This window comes from Empidonax traillii, unplaced genomic scaffold (genome assembly GCF_003031625.1).
Source record: "Empidonax traillii isolate 1590-97213 ecotype Southwest subspecies unplaced genomic scaffold, ASM303162v1 scaffold191:size1449129, whole genome shotgun sequence".
NCBI lineage: Eukaryota > Metazoa > Chordata > Aves > Passeriformes > Tyrannidae > Empidonax > Empidonax traillii.
Window position 1 is genome coordinate 162268 of NW_020955384.1, and position 15425 is coordinate 177692.

General features: G+C 41.9%; 1 protein-coding gene across 1 annotated transcript in view; it reads right to left on the reverse strand.

The window, feature by feature from the left end:
• Positions 1–13: 13 nt before the first annotated feature.
• NUAK1 (NUAK family kinase 1) overlaps positions 14–15425 on the reverse strand; it is a 50578-nt gene continuing 35166 nt past the window's right edge. The window contains exons 3-7 of the mRNA XM_027886644.1: positions 13880–14031; positions 12532–12597; positions 5619–5738; positions 5179–5311; positions 14–4109 (exon numbers count right to left, since the gene is read on the reverse strand). Of these exons, the coding sequence (XP_027742445.1) occupies positions 2956–4109; positions 5179–5311; positions 5619–5738; positions 12532–12597; positions 13880–14031 (1625 nt within the window). The 3' untranslated portion in view covers positions 14–2955. The remainder of the gene's footprint in view (positions 4110–5178; positions 5312–5618; positions 5739–12531; positions 12598–13879; positions 14032–15425) is intronic.

Below are 15425 nucleotides of genomic sequence, written 5' to 3' on the forward strand. Positions count from 1 at the left end.
GAGAGAGAGACTCTTCACAGTTACATTAACTTCATTTTATTTAATAAAAAACAGTATCAGATTAAAAATACAAACACTTCGGGTGATTATCCAGCGTTTTTCCCTGTGTGCCTCGTAGAGCTCAAACCAACCAAGGATTGGGAGAAAAAAACAAAAAACCCAAAAAATAACACCAAACAATTTTGGCCGGAGCTGTAAAATAATGTTGCACCAATTAAATTACACCAAATATATTATTATACCTTTGAAATGGCTTTCAGACCAATAAATAAAAAAAAAAAGACAAATTCAAATAAAAAAGTCGACTTTGTATTACAAAAAAATTAAATAAGAATCACAACACTAATAATAACAATGTGCAGTCAAGTTTTTTTTTCTTCTCTTCTAGGAATGATAACATGCCAGTAAACATGTAACATGCCAGTAACATGCCAGTAAATCCCTACATAACATTTCCAGTTTGGCAGCAAGCAGTCACTCACTCATTCACATTTGTACACAAGGAAGCAGGCCTGGGCAAAAGCCTCGGGAGATAGGAGCCTTCGGGGCGCTCCTCACTTCCCTGCCATGGCTCACTGAGTTCCCTTCCCTTCATCCTGAAACCTCTACAAATCCATTCAGAGTTTAGTGCCACATGTGCAGGGAAGGTGTCAATCAGCGTCACCCCATCGAAGCGATGCTCCAGCGTGTCGGCGGGACAGAGCTAATTTACACCAGCTAAGGATGTAGCTCTTACACTCCAGGGCACGGGCTGAAAGCCATGGCTGCAAGACACATCCACCTTTGTTCCAGAAAGGCCACGGAGACTATGTTGAGTTGTTTTAAAATGCACCACAGCAAACCTGTTAACTCAGTACACTGCAAAATGGGGTGCTGGTTTGGGATGGGCTAAAAGAGCACATGCAGGGCTTGTGAAAGAAGGTGAGATGTCTGACTGTCATACAGAGAGGTACACACCTGTAGAGAAGTGACCTGCAGTTGCCCTCCCTAGGCAAATGACAGTGAGCCAGATTTCACTTGACCATATGAGAGCATGTCTCAGCATGTCTCATTGATGCCGTTTATGTCAGAGCCAAATTTGGTCCAGTGTAAGGAAATAAGTAATAAGTAAAGGTTCTCCATAGAGCCAGATTAACTGATTTAGGAAACTCAAGTTGGTTTATCTTTGTGCTAGGCAACCCAGCTGATTTTTAGGAGGAACCTCCAGACTTAATACCATGATACACTGAATAAGGAATCTGCAAGTGAAATAGCTCCCTGTCCCAGATGCCAACGATTTATAGAGTTATCCCCAATTCCCAAAGAAGCCCCAGAGGAACTCTATTCTGTTTCTGCACCACCTCTAGGATTTGGGACACAGTGGGTCAAATTCTGCTTTCAGTTCCAGTTTCAGGGCAGCAGTGAGACTAGAACTTGCCCCAAGCTCGTCTGCTCTGAGTATGCATATAGATACAAGTTTTGCAGCTGTGGATCATTTGACATCATAGGCTGAAACCTGTGATTTAATCACACCAGTGCACCTCCAAGAAAGCCAGGGGCTACGTGCTCACGGAAATGAGATTGAAATGGGCCTGTAGATTCCAGTTTGCCCAGGCCTGTCAAACACACAGTGCCTTTCTGACATAGGCTTACATTCAGGTAATCCAGTAGACCCATGTGGTACCTTTATGGGAGTTGAAGCCTTCAGTCTGGATAGTTGGATATCTGAGAACACAAACACATATCTTTTTTTTTTTTTTTTCCAAACTGGTATCATTGCACACTCAGTACCAGCTACACCAGACAGAAGCAGGCCTGCTAACTCTGTTATTAAATCTACCATTATCATTTCATCGCTCAATTCTTTCTGCTCCATTACCACCTACCTAAAAACATTTTCCTATGGAGAAAGGCATCTTCCCTCTAACTTTCTGACTTCTATCTGTTTCCTACATGCTACAACCTTTTCCTTACCTAACATTCTGGTCGCAAACTACCTGTCACCCCCAAATACTACAAGCTAGCAGCAAGGTGGCACCATTTGCTGACAGTGACTGAACTCTAGATTGGAGGGTCAGCTAACTCTTGAGACCCTTTGTCAGATCCATCTTTATCTGGGCATTCATCTGGCTGGCCATTTTGAAAGAGTCACAAATGGAACACAAGGGTTGAAACGCCTTAAAAGGTCATTTAGCTGCTGATAACATCCCTTCCTTCCAGATCCCTTTATCATGTCTGTAGCTCTCTTTTTGCTGGTAGGAGCGGTAGTTGGAAACAATTTTAGAACTTTCTGCTCACTGAAGAGCAATGGCTTTGGACCCTGGAGGATTGTCCAGATCTGAATGCCTGCTCCATCACTTGTCCACAAACACATCATGGGATGTTTTTCTGGGGCGAGTATCTCAGATTATCTGTCCCAGAACATGTTCAGAACCTCTCAGGTCACCCTGGTAGAAGGGACCATGGTGACTGCCCAGCCTGGCCTCCTGCATAATCCAAGCCAAAGATCCCTACCGTGTAATGAATGCATTCACATGAATTACTTCAGGGGGAACTAAAGCCTCTCTTTCTAAAAGGCATCCAAATTAGACTGGAAGATTTCAGATCATCACTTGATAAAGCTTAACTGATATTAATTAGAAACCTCTCAAAACGTGTCCCTCACTTCCAGTTTTAATTTTGTTTGACTTCTAGCCATCAAATCTTGATGCTTTTGCCAGCTAGCTCCTGATGTGCTTTCCTCACAAATACAAAGACCAAAGGTTTTTCTCTGGTCAGGTAGGTAATATTCTGAGGGCACAAGATTAGAGAAGTGTGAGATGGCTTTAGGGCTACTTTACTAGAAGTTCAGCTAAGTAGGTACAGTCAGCACCTCTGAAGCAAAACCTACCATTGTCAGCAAATCAGTGACCTGGCTTACTCCATCATAAAGGTACACAGAAAACCTCCCTTCCCTCCTTTTCCATCTTCCCTACACTAGTTGAGCTTGTTGCAGATCTCTAGGGCTTTCTTGTAGACCTGAGTCACATCATCCATGTCTGTGAGAAGAGAAAAACTGCTGTCCCCCAGACGGTTACGATAACGCTTTAGATACTGTGGCCTTGGGCGGTTCTGAAGTCCCGCGAAGTCTTGGATCTGGAGGAAATTTTCAGCAGAGACACAGCTCCTTATTCTCTGTCTGTTTGGCCTGTTCTCTTGCAAATCCAGCAAATCAAATGAGTCACTGGACAAAATACTGTCATCACTAATCACGCTGGAAGGGCGACTGTAACTTCGAGGTAATGCATCTCCAGGCAGGACCACTTCTTCCATGGCCTCTAGCGTTGGTGTGTCAGGGCTAATCAAAGCAGATTCGGTGCTGCTGGGGGAATACTTGCTGTTGTGTTTCAAGATGCCCTTGCGCCTGCAGGAATGGCTGTAAGACCCATTTCTGGATGGCTCTGTGACCCCTGGAGAAGTGTCACTGTTTACTGTCTCACCATTATTGTCCAACAGTTCAGAAGATTCGCTTCGTTCTGGAGAGGAATAATAGCCAGACTCCCTCTGCTGAGTCTTCTTTAAGATTCCTTTTTTTGGCATGAGTGAAGACTGCTTAGTGCCATATTTGCCAGCTACCTCTACCTCCACAACACTTTTAATGGCTACTCCAGTCCTACACAACTCTTGCTCCAGCTTAAAAGCAGAGGGTAACACTGGGCTGACCACTCCTTCAATGAAACCTGCACTGTGAGATCGATGCTCACTGTTGCTCCTTTTCTTCAGGATGCCTTTGGGTCTCTTGGAAGTGAGTTTGGTTGCATTTTCAGCTCCTCCTTCCTGGATGGACTGTGCAATGTCATTTTCCTTTTTTGATTTTTTCAGAGATCTTTGTCTCTCTAGTGTGACTTCAGAACCTTTGGGCTTAGAAAGGCACTTCATTTTGGTATCAGTCTCTGGTTGGAGGCCAGTAGAACGATGATGCCAATCAATGAACCTTGCCAGCAACGGGGACTCAGAGTCCCTCATGGCATCACAGTCACAAACACTACTCTTGTAGCCCCAGTTAACCCACCAGTGGTTGGCAATGTCTTCAATGGTTGCCCGGCGTTCGGGGTTCACCATCAGCATCCACCTGATGAGACCACGAGCATCTATGGACAAAGAACGGCATACAAAATTTTTAGAACATGAGCACTGTTAGCTTTGTCAGTTTAAACTGCAAGTGTGAAGCCAATCAAATGAGCAAGAATAATGCCCTTTATAACATCAGAAGTGAAAGAGGGCAAGGCTTTGTCCATCAGTCAGTGACAGAAAATGCATTAGAGTATTACTTCTTATTAGAAGAATATGATTCACTCTTGAGAAATGTATACTGGGCTATCAAATAAATTAGTATTTGTACTGTATTAGACAGTGAAAAGCTCCATATTACTGAAGGAAGTCACCAACCAATTGACTCTAATAATGACAAAACCTAGAGGAAAATAAAGGAGAATTGGGATATTTGCTTTTCTATTTACTTTTTCCATAAACAGTGTAGTCTTCTGTGTCTTTGGAGGGCTTATATTCATATAGAGAGCAAGAAGACAGAAAATTGAAAGGGATAGCAAACAACCGATACAAGATTAATATTAAATATAATGCATACATAGACATTTAAGGCTGGAAGAAGTCATTATAATCAATGACCCAGACTCGGTTGATGCTTTCCTGTCAGATGACTGCTTAATGTGTTATCCTCTAAGTAGAAGTCAATGCAAACATAGTGGCATTAATTCAGATTTTGGCCTGCCTTCTTGAACAGCAGACTGTGTTGCTCTGACCGTTCATCTTCTCTCTGCTGTGATATTCCACAGTGTAGTTAGAGGATTGATCTGCACCAGTATGTTGTATCAGTTTAAAGCATGTCTGAACAATTCCACTTGCAATAGCTAACAGACCTTTCACTGTCACAGATCTCGTTAAAAGAGCCTGCTACGACTTCCCCAAGGGAGCAAAATCTATCTGCCACAAAACTGTAATTTCAAAAGGCCTTTTGGTAAATGCTGTATCCAGATAGGCATTTAAAGTAGGGGATGAGATTAAAGTTAAAGTAGGGGATGAGATTTTTTTTTCTGCATCATTCTAATATGACACCAAAACAGGCTGGAAGGGACTGGACAAACCCTCTATCTTGAACTCCTGTCAGCTCCGTACATGGCCCTCTCTCCCTTTACATACCTGAGGTCTGTGTTGGCTCACGATATTCTCCACTGCTGATCTGCCTGATGAGGTTTTTGTGATCGAAGCCATCAAAGGGCATCGTTCCATAAACCAGAGTGTAAAGCAATACACCAAGGGCCCAGCTGTCAACCTGAAATACAGACACAACACGTGTGAAGCCCAGGGAAGCTGATCCCTGCCCTTCTCCCTGCCATTAGCACCACAAGAGCAGCATCACGCCCGGTTGTACCTGCTGGTGGGCAAAATGGTATCTAACACCTCACTAACCACTCACAGGGAAAGCAAACAAAAGCAAACTAAGGCAGCTTAAGAACTTTAAATATGGAAAGACCCGAGCGAACTCACACATACAATAACATTCGCAATAAGACGAACCCTCAAGAACATTATCATCAAAGCCATCCCCAAACCAGCACAGAAAAGCTGACCCTTCTTACCTCTGGGCCTCGGTAAGGTCGTCCATTAACTATTTCAGGGGAAGCATATAGTGGGCTTCCACAAAAGGTCTGCAGAAACTTGTCCTTATGATAAAGGTTGGAGAGTCCAAAGTCAGCAATCTGCAAATAGAATTGCAAAGGGCCTCAGTAGTAATAATTATATATTAAAGAAACAAACAAAAAATCCTTTTCCAGGAAAGACTTATCTATATTTGACTCTGCTGTAGAGCAGGGATCTTGATGTGGATAATCTCTCAAGTTCCCCAGCTAACCCATTATTCTACAATTTTTTGACTTTTCTCTCTACAGATCTTTCAGAGAAGAAAGATTCCTAGGTAGGGAAGAAGGATGCTTTGGTTCCATTCACAGACAAGTCACCATGTGACTGTAACCATCAGTCAGTAATTTTATCCTGGATGAACTGCATATGCTTGCAAAAACAATCTCATACTGTGAGGCACTGGGCTTGCTATCCACTGATTGCTCTTCATCTTGTATAATCATTAATACCAAAGGAAAGCAAACAGAAAGTACCACCCTTCTTATCGCACACATGCAAGCCAAAAGCCAAGACCTTTAAATTCAACAGGAGGAGTGAGGCAGGAATGTTGCAGGAAACTAAGCATTACAGAAGAAAGCAATTTTTGAAATCCTCTGGAACATAGCAGCGCTTGAATAAGGTGGAAAGCGAGGCAGTGGCTAACTCTTCCAGATTCAGGGACAGCAGGCTGAGGAATCCGAGCTGTTAAGCCCATGAGATGTCTATCACGAGGTAATAAACACAAGTCTGATTCCTAACTGGAAACAATGGGCCCAAATCCGGCTTTCCCAACACAAACAAAACTTCCCTTGAGACTGTTGGGAATTCTGCCCATGTAGGAATTGCAGGATCAGGTCCAAATATTTTGTTTACTTGAGTTCTCTGTTCTTGTTCTTACAAAACAAAGGCTGAGGACAGCAACACTGAATACTCCCACAACCTTTGCATTTTCTTTGTTTCTCTAGCACAAGACAGCACATCTCATTTTTTTACTTGTTTAAAACCCAAATGCTTCTGCTTTGCAAAGATACTTGTATTACTGCCCACTATTGACAGAAGGCACACATAAAAGACGTAAAGCACAGGCATTATAAAGGTATTATAGTTATAAGAGACAGGAGTTTTGTCTGGGTTTTCTTCTCCTTATTCATGTATTTTCTACCAGAAAGAAATTAAATCCCAGGAATTTTCACAGGACAAAAATTCATTGAAACACAAACTGAATGGAAAAGAAAAGGATTTACCAGCAGCATCATTTACACCTGGCTTTCTAAAATGTCCATCATTGGTGCCTCTAATAACTGTTGAATTTCAATATTATTTAGTGACCTCTCGGGAGAGGTAAAGTCTTTGTCTCCAGTATCTAAACTTCTACAGCTACACTGAAACATGACATAGATGAGACCAAAACAGAAACATATATACACTTCATAAATAGATACATATATAGCTGTTAGATACTTTCATGTTAGAAATATAAACTTTTTTTTTTTAAATATCATTTTCACACAATTTTTAAAGTCACAGGTCACATACAAGATTGCACGCTTCATCCTCTCCTATTTTGATGTTCTGCTTTGTGCAGGTGTTTCACCAACAATTTGGACCTATCCTGCTCAAAGAGCAGCTGATTCCCCTTCATTAATGTTAATTCATCTCACTATGTCCATTCATAGATTGAATTCACTCAGTCCCTCAACCAGTGTATTATCAACCCTCAGCAGAAAATTCAACCCTTAAATAAATGCGGTTTGTAAAATCTTCATTGTATGGCTGGAATGTCATTGAAAACAGCTGGTGTACAATTGCAGTCTGCAAACATATTCTCATGGCTCAGATTGCACTTAATTGCCCTGAATTCCACTTTCTTATCAAGTCACCCTGCCTGGCTTGCAGGAAGTTGGTTTTAAGCCTTATGAAGTGTGCCCTGTCAATCAGGGGAAGAATGGGATCATTTCAGTGTTAAAAATTCGTGCTAGTCATTGATTTTTATTTTAGTTCAGGATGCAGCTAAGACAAGGACAAACACTGCACAGTGTGATTCCTTATGAAAATACATTCCCTTAACACCATGGAATGTATAAAATGCATGTGGATGTCCACGAATATATATATAGGGATACACATACCATTGTTCACTCTAAGAAACTCAGACTTGGGCATTCATGTTTTCATTTTGACCATTCAGGAAAAGAGTATTTATGTTACAGTCCACTCCCATACTCACAGACTGATGTTTATCAGCTTTTCCCATTAAAACTGTCATGCCCCCCAAAACAAGATTAATAGAAGCCAACATTACTTCATGTTCTTGGCACTTAAATGGAACTAAGGCATCAAGTAAAAAAAACTTCCTAAATTGGGAGGAGTCGGGAAGTAGAGTTTTATTCCCCTCGCTTCAGCAGTGTATGTTTCATATTTACTGTTAGCTGTGATAAACCAGATGTAATTTATTGTTAAAGTGTGGAATATAAATTCCACAAGGTTCACACTCATGGAAATTGTCAGTTCTATCCCACTTAAGAATGTGTCTTTCTGCACTGCAGATAGAGAAATAATTAGGTCTCTTAAAGCACATGAAATGTATGTGCAGTCGGTGAGACTTCCGGCAAGGTAAATCCCAATTACATACACTTACTCTGTATATATGAAACCCTCATGGGTTTTTAGTGGTTAGTCTGATTGGTGTCCCCTTACCAGCCCAAGAGAAAGTGCAGTTAGTAGGATTATGTTACTATTATACTTGCATTTTTCTCTCCTTCTATCACTTCGGGGTTGATCATATGGTTTACGTCAACCTCTGCTAGACGTCTCTTTTAGGTGCAATTCCCAGCCCAGGAGCCGCCACAGCCCTACCGTGAACAAGGAGGCCCCTCCATCGTGCCAAGCTGCATGACAGAAGTGTCCCTGGGGGCAGCTTGTGGTGTGGGGCAGCAACACAGTATTTGGATAGTTCAGCACGAGGCATTAACTCCCGCCTGCCACAGGAGACAGCAGTTGCTCTCTACCTCCTTGCATGTAGTTTTGGAGACTGAGGCACTGGGGAGAACCGCAGTGCTTGGGGACGTATGGTCCTTATCAGACTAAACTGCAGGAACTGTGGGCAAATGGAGGTAGCTACATACTTGCCCCGCTGCTATTTCTTCTAGTAAATCCATAGCCACAATGAATCAAAAACTAGCATGCTCTGTTCTTTCAAAACTAATAAAGAGAAGGCACCACCAGAAGGCTTTTTTAAAGACCACCAAAGGCAAATGCTTAAAGCCATTATGAACCTCTTCCCACAAAGGGCAGCTTTTTCAGTGCTTTGGAGCTGCCTTAGCCCTCCTGCCTGTCTGACCCTGTCCACCTCCAGATGTGTTAGGATGATGAACGACTGCATCCTCTTGATGGGATGACAATGTCAGTGAGAGGCTGCTCTGCCACTGCATGGCAGGGGCAGCAGCTGTACCCACCCCAGAAACCCAGGCAGAGCAGAGGGGGCAGCTCCAAGCTGCCTACAGCTGCAGGGTGGAAGTCACCGAATGCAGGCAGCTGAAAGGAGTACATTTAAGGTGGTGGTGTTACCAACTAGCACATGAATGTGGAGGAGGAGAGACTTGTACATGCTGCACAAACCCTTTGCCATGTTATTTCTGTAAAGAACATGGCACCATAAAAACAAGGTATGAAAGCAAATAATGCTCTTCTGGCCTGGGAGGCTGCAGTGTATGACTAAGATTTAGCTCTAGGACTGTGCCCCACTGTTGACCTCCACGGACAGGCTAGGTCCCAGGAGAAACACCCACGCTTCAGGTTTCTGCTACATAGTTAGGTGTGCATCTGGGGAGCGAAGCAAGGTACTGTGGGATTAACTGGGTGGATGAGCTCCATGTATGCCACAGATATGTGTGTGTGTTCAGTCTCACAAGTGTTTAAAACTCCTTTTATGCATTTATGCTTGCTGCATTTAGTTTGCAGGAAATAGTACCACATACACCAAGTCCCTGAAAAACCTAACTCTTCAAAATGTGTAATTTTTTGTCAGCTTCCAAACACTGGTGTTTCCTAGTTGCTGTACTCTAACACATGACTGTTTCCAGAGACTTTTACTCACCATGTAACTCTTAAAAATAAAAAAAAGCTGATTATGTCTCCATACACTCCTTCTTGACCTTCTCTTAATTAGCTAAAACTTAAGAATGGTTTCCAAGTTAGAGTAGTAGTATGTAAAATTGCTTGGGGCCCTTTTAGGTCAGACAATAATTTCTAATGGATTACTTGTCCTCTTTATTTCCTGTTTTAAAAATATTGCTTAAGCTGCTATGCAAGGATCTATTTTCACAACATCTTGTTTTTTCTTCACATTACTATGACATGTTTTTGGAAATCATAATATATAGATCACTAGCTTCTTCAAAATCATGTCTTTAATTGCCCATCGTACCCAAGAACAAAGGGATTCCTTTAATTTTCTTATTTTTTAAATCAAACTGCCAATTTTGTATGTGTTTGTAATCCACTGAATGAAATATAAATACTAGGAAAGTACAGATAAGACTATCACTCCATTTCCAGAAAATGCCTTCAAGTATTTGAAGCCATCAGTCAATACCAAACCCCAAAGTTTTTTTTCTGCCTGAATAAAACACATATAAATATTCTCAGAAGGAGGACCTGATAAATTTACTCCTAATAAATAATTTACAGTTCCATATGTGTTCCCTTGGCAACGGTTACTGTTTAGTGAAACAAAAAAAATGTGGGATGTAAAATTCTGTGCAAGTAACATAGAAACCACAGTAACATATTCAAAGCTTCAGCATCAGGGAAATAGTGGCACTATGCTCAACACTGAGTATTCAAAGCTGACTTCAGCCACCAGGTGTAAAAAAAGAGAACATGAAGGAAAAAAAAAAAAGGAAAACCACACCAAAAGCCACCTCCTGAAGCAATCAAAATTCAAACACTATTGATTGTAAGATGTATGAAATATCTACAAGTTCAGTCTGTTTTTCAGTTTCATGAGACCCTTTGCAAATATAGTTAGTGGGGAACAGCAGGGAAGCTTGTAGCCACTTGCCCATGCCTGCTCAGAGCCTTAAGACTGAAGAGAAGTAACTGAGGAAAGTAACTGGAAATAGGCAAAATACCTACACAGCAGCTTAAACACAGCACAATTCAGGAAAGGGAAACCTTCAAGAAAAAGAGGTCCAAATGATCGGGAGGTATGTGGGGAGGTACGGATACATGAACTACTCTGCCAGCAGTGCCACTCACTATGGCAGCTGGAATGCATGTGTGGTTCTGAAGACCCTGGCTCAGCTCCATGATCTCTGAATTGAACACAAAGCTACCTGTCCCCGCTCTGTCTTCCTGATTAGACTCCCATAAAGAAGAGAGGGGTGGGAGCGGAGCCTTCCAACAAAGCTGAGCTCCCCAGAGGCTTGGGGAAGTGATTGGTTTTGCATATGAGGACCACAGTGCAGACATCCAGCCCACGGCAGCTAGCAAATTCCTCAAATTCCTCTTTTCTCTCAAGAATTCTCTGATTAGCTGGGAAGATAGTTTAGCGTGCAATGTGGAAAGAAAGGTCATCCTGCCTGCGGAAGTCTGATTCGTATACAATGTCCCAGAAAGGCTACTTCTCATTTTCAGCGCTGCTGAGAACAGCTCTGGCTGCTGCAGCCAGTGTCCCTGTAGGAACAGGAGCGGGGAGGTTTGCTCTGACACTGGATGCTAACGGCAAAACGTCCAAATATTGCATTGGATGGGCCTTCTGTAAAAGCCTATTTTTGGAAACCACATATTTATGTGCCTTTAATCCACTAGTTGATCCAAGTTAGCTTCTGTCATCAGCATTACACAGATGGCAGCTACCACATGTTACTTTCCATTTCCATTCCACATCAGCTTAAACTGAAGACAGTCTCTCCAGCGTGGAGCACAGAAGGCAGTGCGTGCAGCCCCGTGGCTTTCAGGGAGACAAAAGGAAGACAGGCTATTTAGGTATTTGGCTATGCAAGTAGTTCCTTGATTACTTTTTTAATTAAACAAGGATGCTCAAGTGCCAGCAGAAACTCTTTGGCTTTCCTCCCTCTGCTTGTTTGCTTGTAGAAGAGCCCAACCAGCCATCCTTACATCCAACTACCCAGGGAGGAACAAAGCTGAAAGTGAAACAGGTTCAGCTGCCTGGAAATTACACTTATTTTATATAGGAATATATATAGGACATATATAGGAAATTACACTGAAAATTAAATCTCTGCATCATTTAACTTAGTGATACAGCTATAAACAATAAATGAAAAATATGGGGGAAAAAAGTCATTCCCATGCTTTCACTGGGGAGAAATGACATGGAAATGACATCATTGACATCACTATCCAAAGAATACGTTTGTGTCTGAAGTTCCAAGGCCATTTCCTAATGAAGCACATGTGCTTTACTAGGTTTATTTTGAAACTCTATTTGCTTATTTTCCAGCCATGATCAAAAGAACATTCTGTGTAGTGTTCTGTAGGAGGCACTTGAACCCTGTAGACTAGAACAGTTTTTTCCTACTCTCATAAGCAGCCAGCAATAATATCATTTCTACAATAAACTTTACTGCACGAAATGCTCAGTGTTTTCTACCAGTAAATAGATGCTGCATTGGGAATCGTGGCACTGGCATGGCAAGACAGGGCCTTCTCCCCCAAGGTATGCAAAGCTTCATTTAGTGTGTATTACTGGTAATCAGTGATGTCTTCTTTCCTCCAGCCTCTAAACTCCTGAGCCTCTTGCCAGATGCTGTTGCTAAGTAGCTGTTGCCATAACACTAGCTCTTCTAATACCTTGGATAAAAATGTTAAAAATCATGCAAAACCATTCTGAGAAACAGAGAATCCTACCTTAATATTAAAATTGTCATCAAGAAGGATGTTTTCCAATTTTAGGTCCCTGTGGACAACACCATTCTGAAACAAGAAAGAAAAAATGGAAGAGAACATGAGAAAATACAGAGAAAATTAAAGGTGAGCTGGCAGGGTGGTCTTTCCATCTACATTTCAGGGTTGATTTCACTGTCATAACACTCCTGGCCCAGGGACTAGTGACAGGCTCTATATTAGTCACTTGGTGTGTGGTTAAGGGAAGGATGACTGGAATCTGTCCTCCCACAAAGACTCTAAAACAGCAGGGGGGGCAGGGGGTGGAGGGCTTGGGGGTTGTCTTTTCGGAACTTAACTTCATCCTGGATCCTGCCCCCACTGCGTGAAAGCAATATATTCTTCCCAGGCACCAGAAAACAATATCTGTCGATGACGTTAGTCCCTACAAAAGCCCTCATTCCTCCTGTGTGCAGCCATGTGGATTGGAGGAGTTGTAATCCTGAAGGACTGTAAATGTTAAAGATGGAAGCGAACGAGCCGGGTTTAGATCAGAGCCTTCTTGAAAGAAATTTGGCAAAATCAACTGCACCAGGAATGGCACTGCAGCTTTGCAGCACTGCGCAGTGAGGACTTTGAAAAACCCCCTCGTTTATCAGAATTCAAGCAGAGATTTAAGTGTTAAAGAATTCAAATAAAAAATTGTGTTAGGTGCTCACTGTATGTAGCTTCATACAAGTTTTGACTCTATGAGGTTGGTTCATAAGCAGGGATAAAAGGTCCATTATGACAGCCATTCGGCTACCTTGGTTTTAATTGTGTAAATTGTCATTCCAAGTGGGTACCATGATGGATAAGGTCTTTCTACATTATCTCCCACTATATTTGAAAAAACTACTTCTACCTATCCAGAATGAGCAAATGCTAAAGCTCACACATGAAACTTGTACCTTTCTCTTTGCTTTTTCTTTCATATATTGTATCTTTTATTCTAAAGTTTTTCATTAGTATATTCAAATTGCAAACTATCATTTGTTTGAATGCATTAATACAAATGTTGTAGAAGTTATATGGGACACCTTCTCTATGCTGGAATTTTTGTTTTTTAATGTCAGGAGAGTTATTTCAAAGGCAAAAATGCAATGTAGGGCTAAAGTGAGGGAGTGGCTGGTATCTGCCATAACACAGGAAAACATCATTAGTCTTTAAAAACAGGCACTAGTTCAGTGTTTCACTTTTAATGAAGATCTGTTGTACTGATAAAATCACACGCTCTGATAATAATGAATGCTGTTGCCTCAGAAATACTTTGAAATATATGTCAGTAATCAGCCTTCAAACAGCATTTTTTAATATTAAATCCTTTCCTCACCTTGTGGCAGTAATGTACAGCAGAGACTATTTGCCGAAAGAAGTGTCTTGTCTCTCTTTCGCTTAATCGCCGCCTCTCGCTGATGTAATCATACAACTCTCCTTTACTTGCATACTCCATGATGATCACAATCTTATCTTTATTTTCAAACACTGCACAGAATAAAAGAAAAAACACCACAGTTGATTCAAGACATTTGAAAACTGACACTTTAAAGAGTCAAGATGTCTGAACACATCCTAGATCACCACTGAAGCCTGGAAATTCGTACCTATCCCACTACAAAAAGCAAGTTCCAAAGCTACTTTCTACCAGAGGAAGTTTACAACATCTCAGACCAAGAGAAGGAAGTTGAGGCTGTCTTCAATTTCATATGGCTACAAGAAGGAAGCTCTTTGACTCAACAATATGGGGTCACAGCGTGGCAAAGTCAACTTGATCTTAGTGAGGTGAGGTGAATACTTGTGCCAGCGACACCTAAATACTAGCTCCTGCTTCAACAGCGACTTCCTCTTACCAGTAGCCCTCTTGAAGCCATAGAACAGAAGCAAACTAGAGCCCTCACATAATTTGGAAAGGGTTAATAGAAGGCATCATAAATTCTTGTGTTCAATGACTGTTTGACACAGGATTGCCATTTGGCTGACAACGGTTGTTATTTGGCTTTCACTTGCCATCAAAATCTAACAAGTGAACTGATACACGCCCTCTTCCATCCCAGCTCAGTGCAACAGCATGGTGGGCATGGACACTTGAGCTAGCTGTGGCTGCAACACTGTCAGAGCTTTACAGCTCTTGTCGGCATGGCTCTGTACCCCACCTCATGCACCCAACTCATCCTCAAGCTTACTCGTCTCCTGCCACCACTGCATGTCCCACTGCACGCCTTAGATGGCCCGCTGTAATCCTCTGTCACTTGCGCAGAGCCAGCAGCAGTGCACGACTCCAATGGCAGTGAAGGAAAATTCATCTAATATACGTCACAACCTGAGTCTGCTTTGGGACTAAGAGTACTCTGTGTCACATACTGTCAAGGACTTGACTGTGCGTGGCAGATAACTAATACTTAATCTAGTAAAACAGGCTGTTAGTTTGGAATTGCTGTAATGCCCTGGCTGCTAAATAGTTCTTCCCTTCTGTCAATGAAAATCCACTGCAACCCACTGGAAACTTCCTGCACCTGCCATAAATAACCACTGATAGATGAAAACACGGTGATTTTCCTTTTCTTTTTATCTATGGCAGCAGCCTGCTGAGGCTAGGTCACACTAGCAGCAAGGCACCTACAAATTAATGAGGTTAAAGGGTTTATTACAAATGGATGCTAGTTTTGACCAGCCCTACTGGAATCTCTGGATACCGGAAGCCTTCCTGTATCTCTTCAGTAAAGCTCAGCCAGTAGTCCTTAGTGATTAAAAAAAAAAAAACCAAAACTAAAATCAACCTTCAGCTTTTGCAGTGAAATGTGAAGCTGCCTCTCTCAACACACAGATTCTTGCTGCTCTTAGGCTTTGTCTCATGTCCTCTCACACCTTGTCACTCAAAT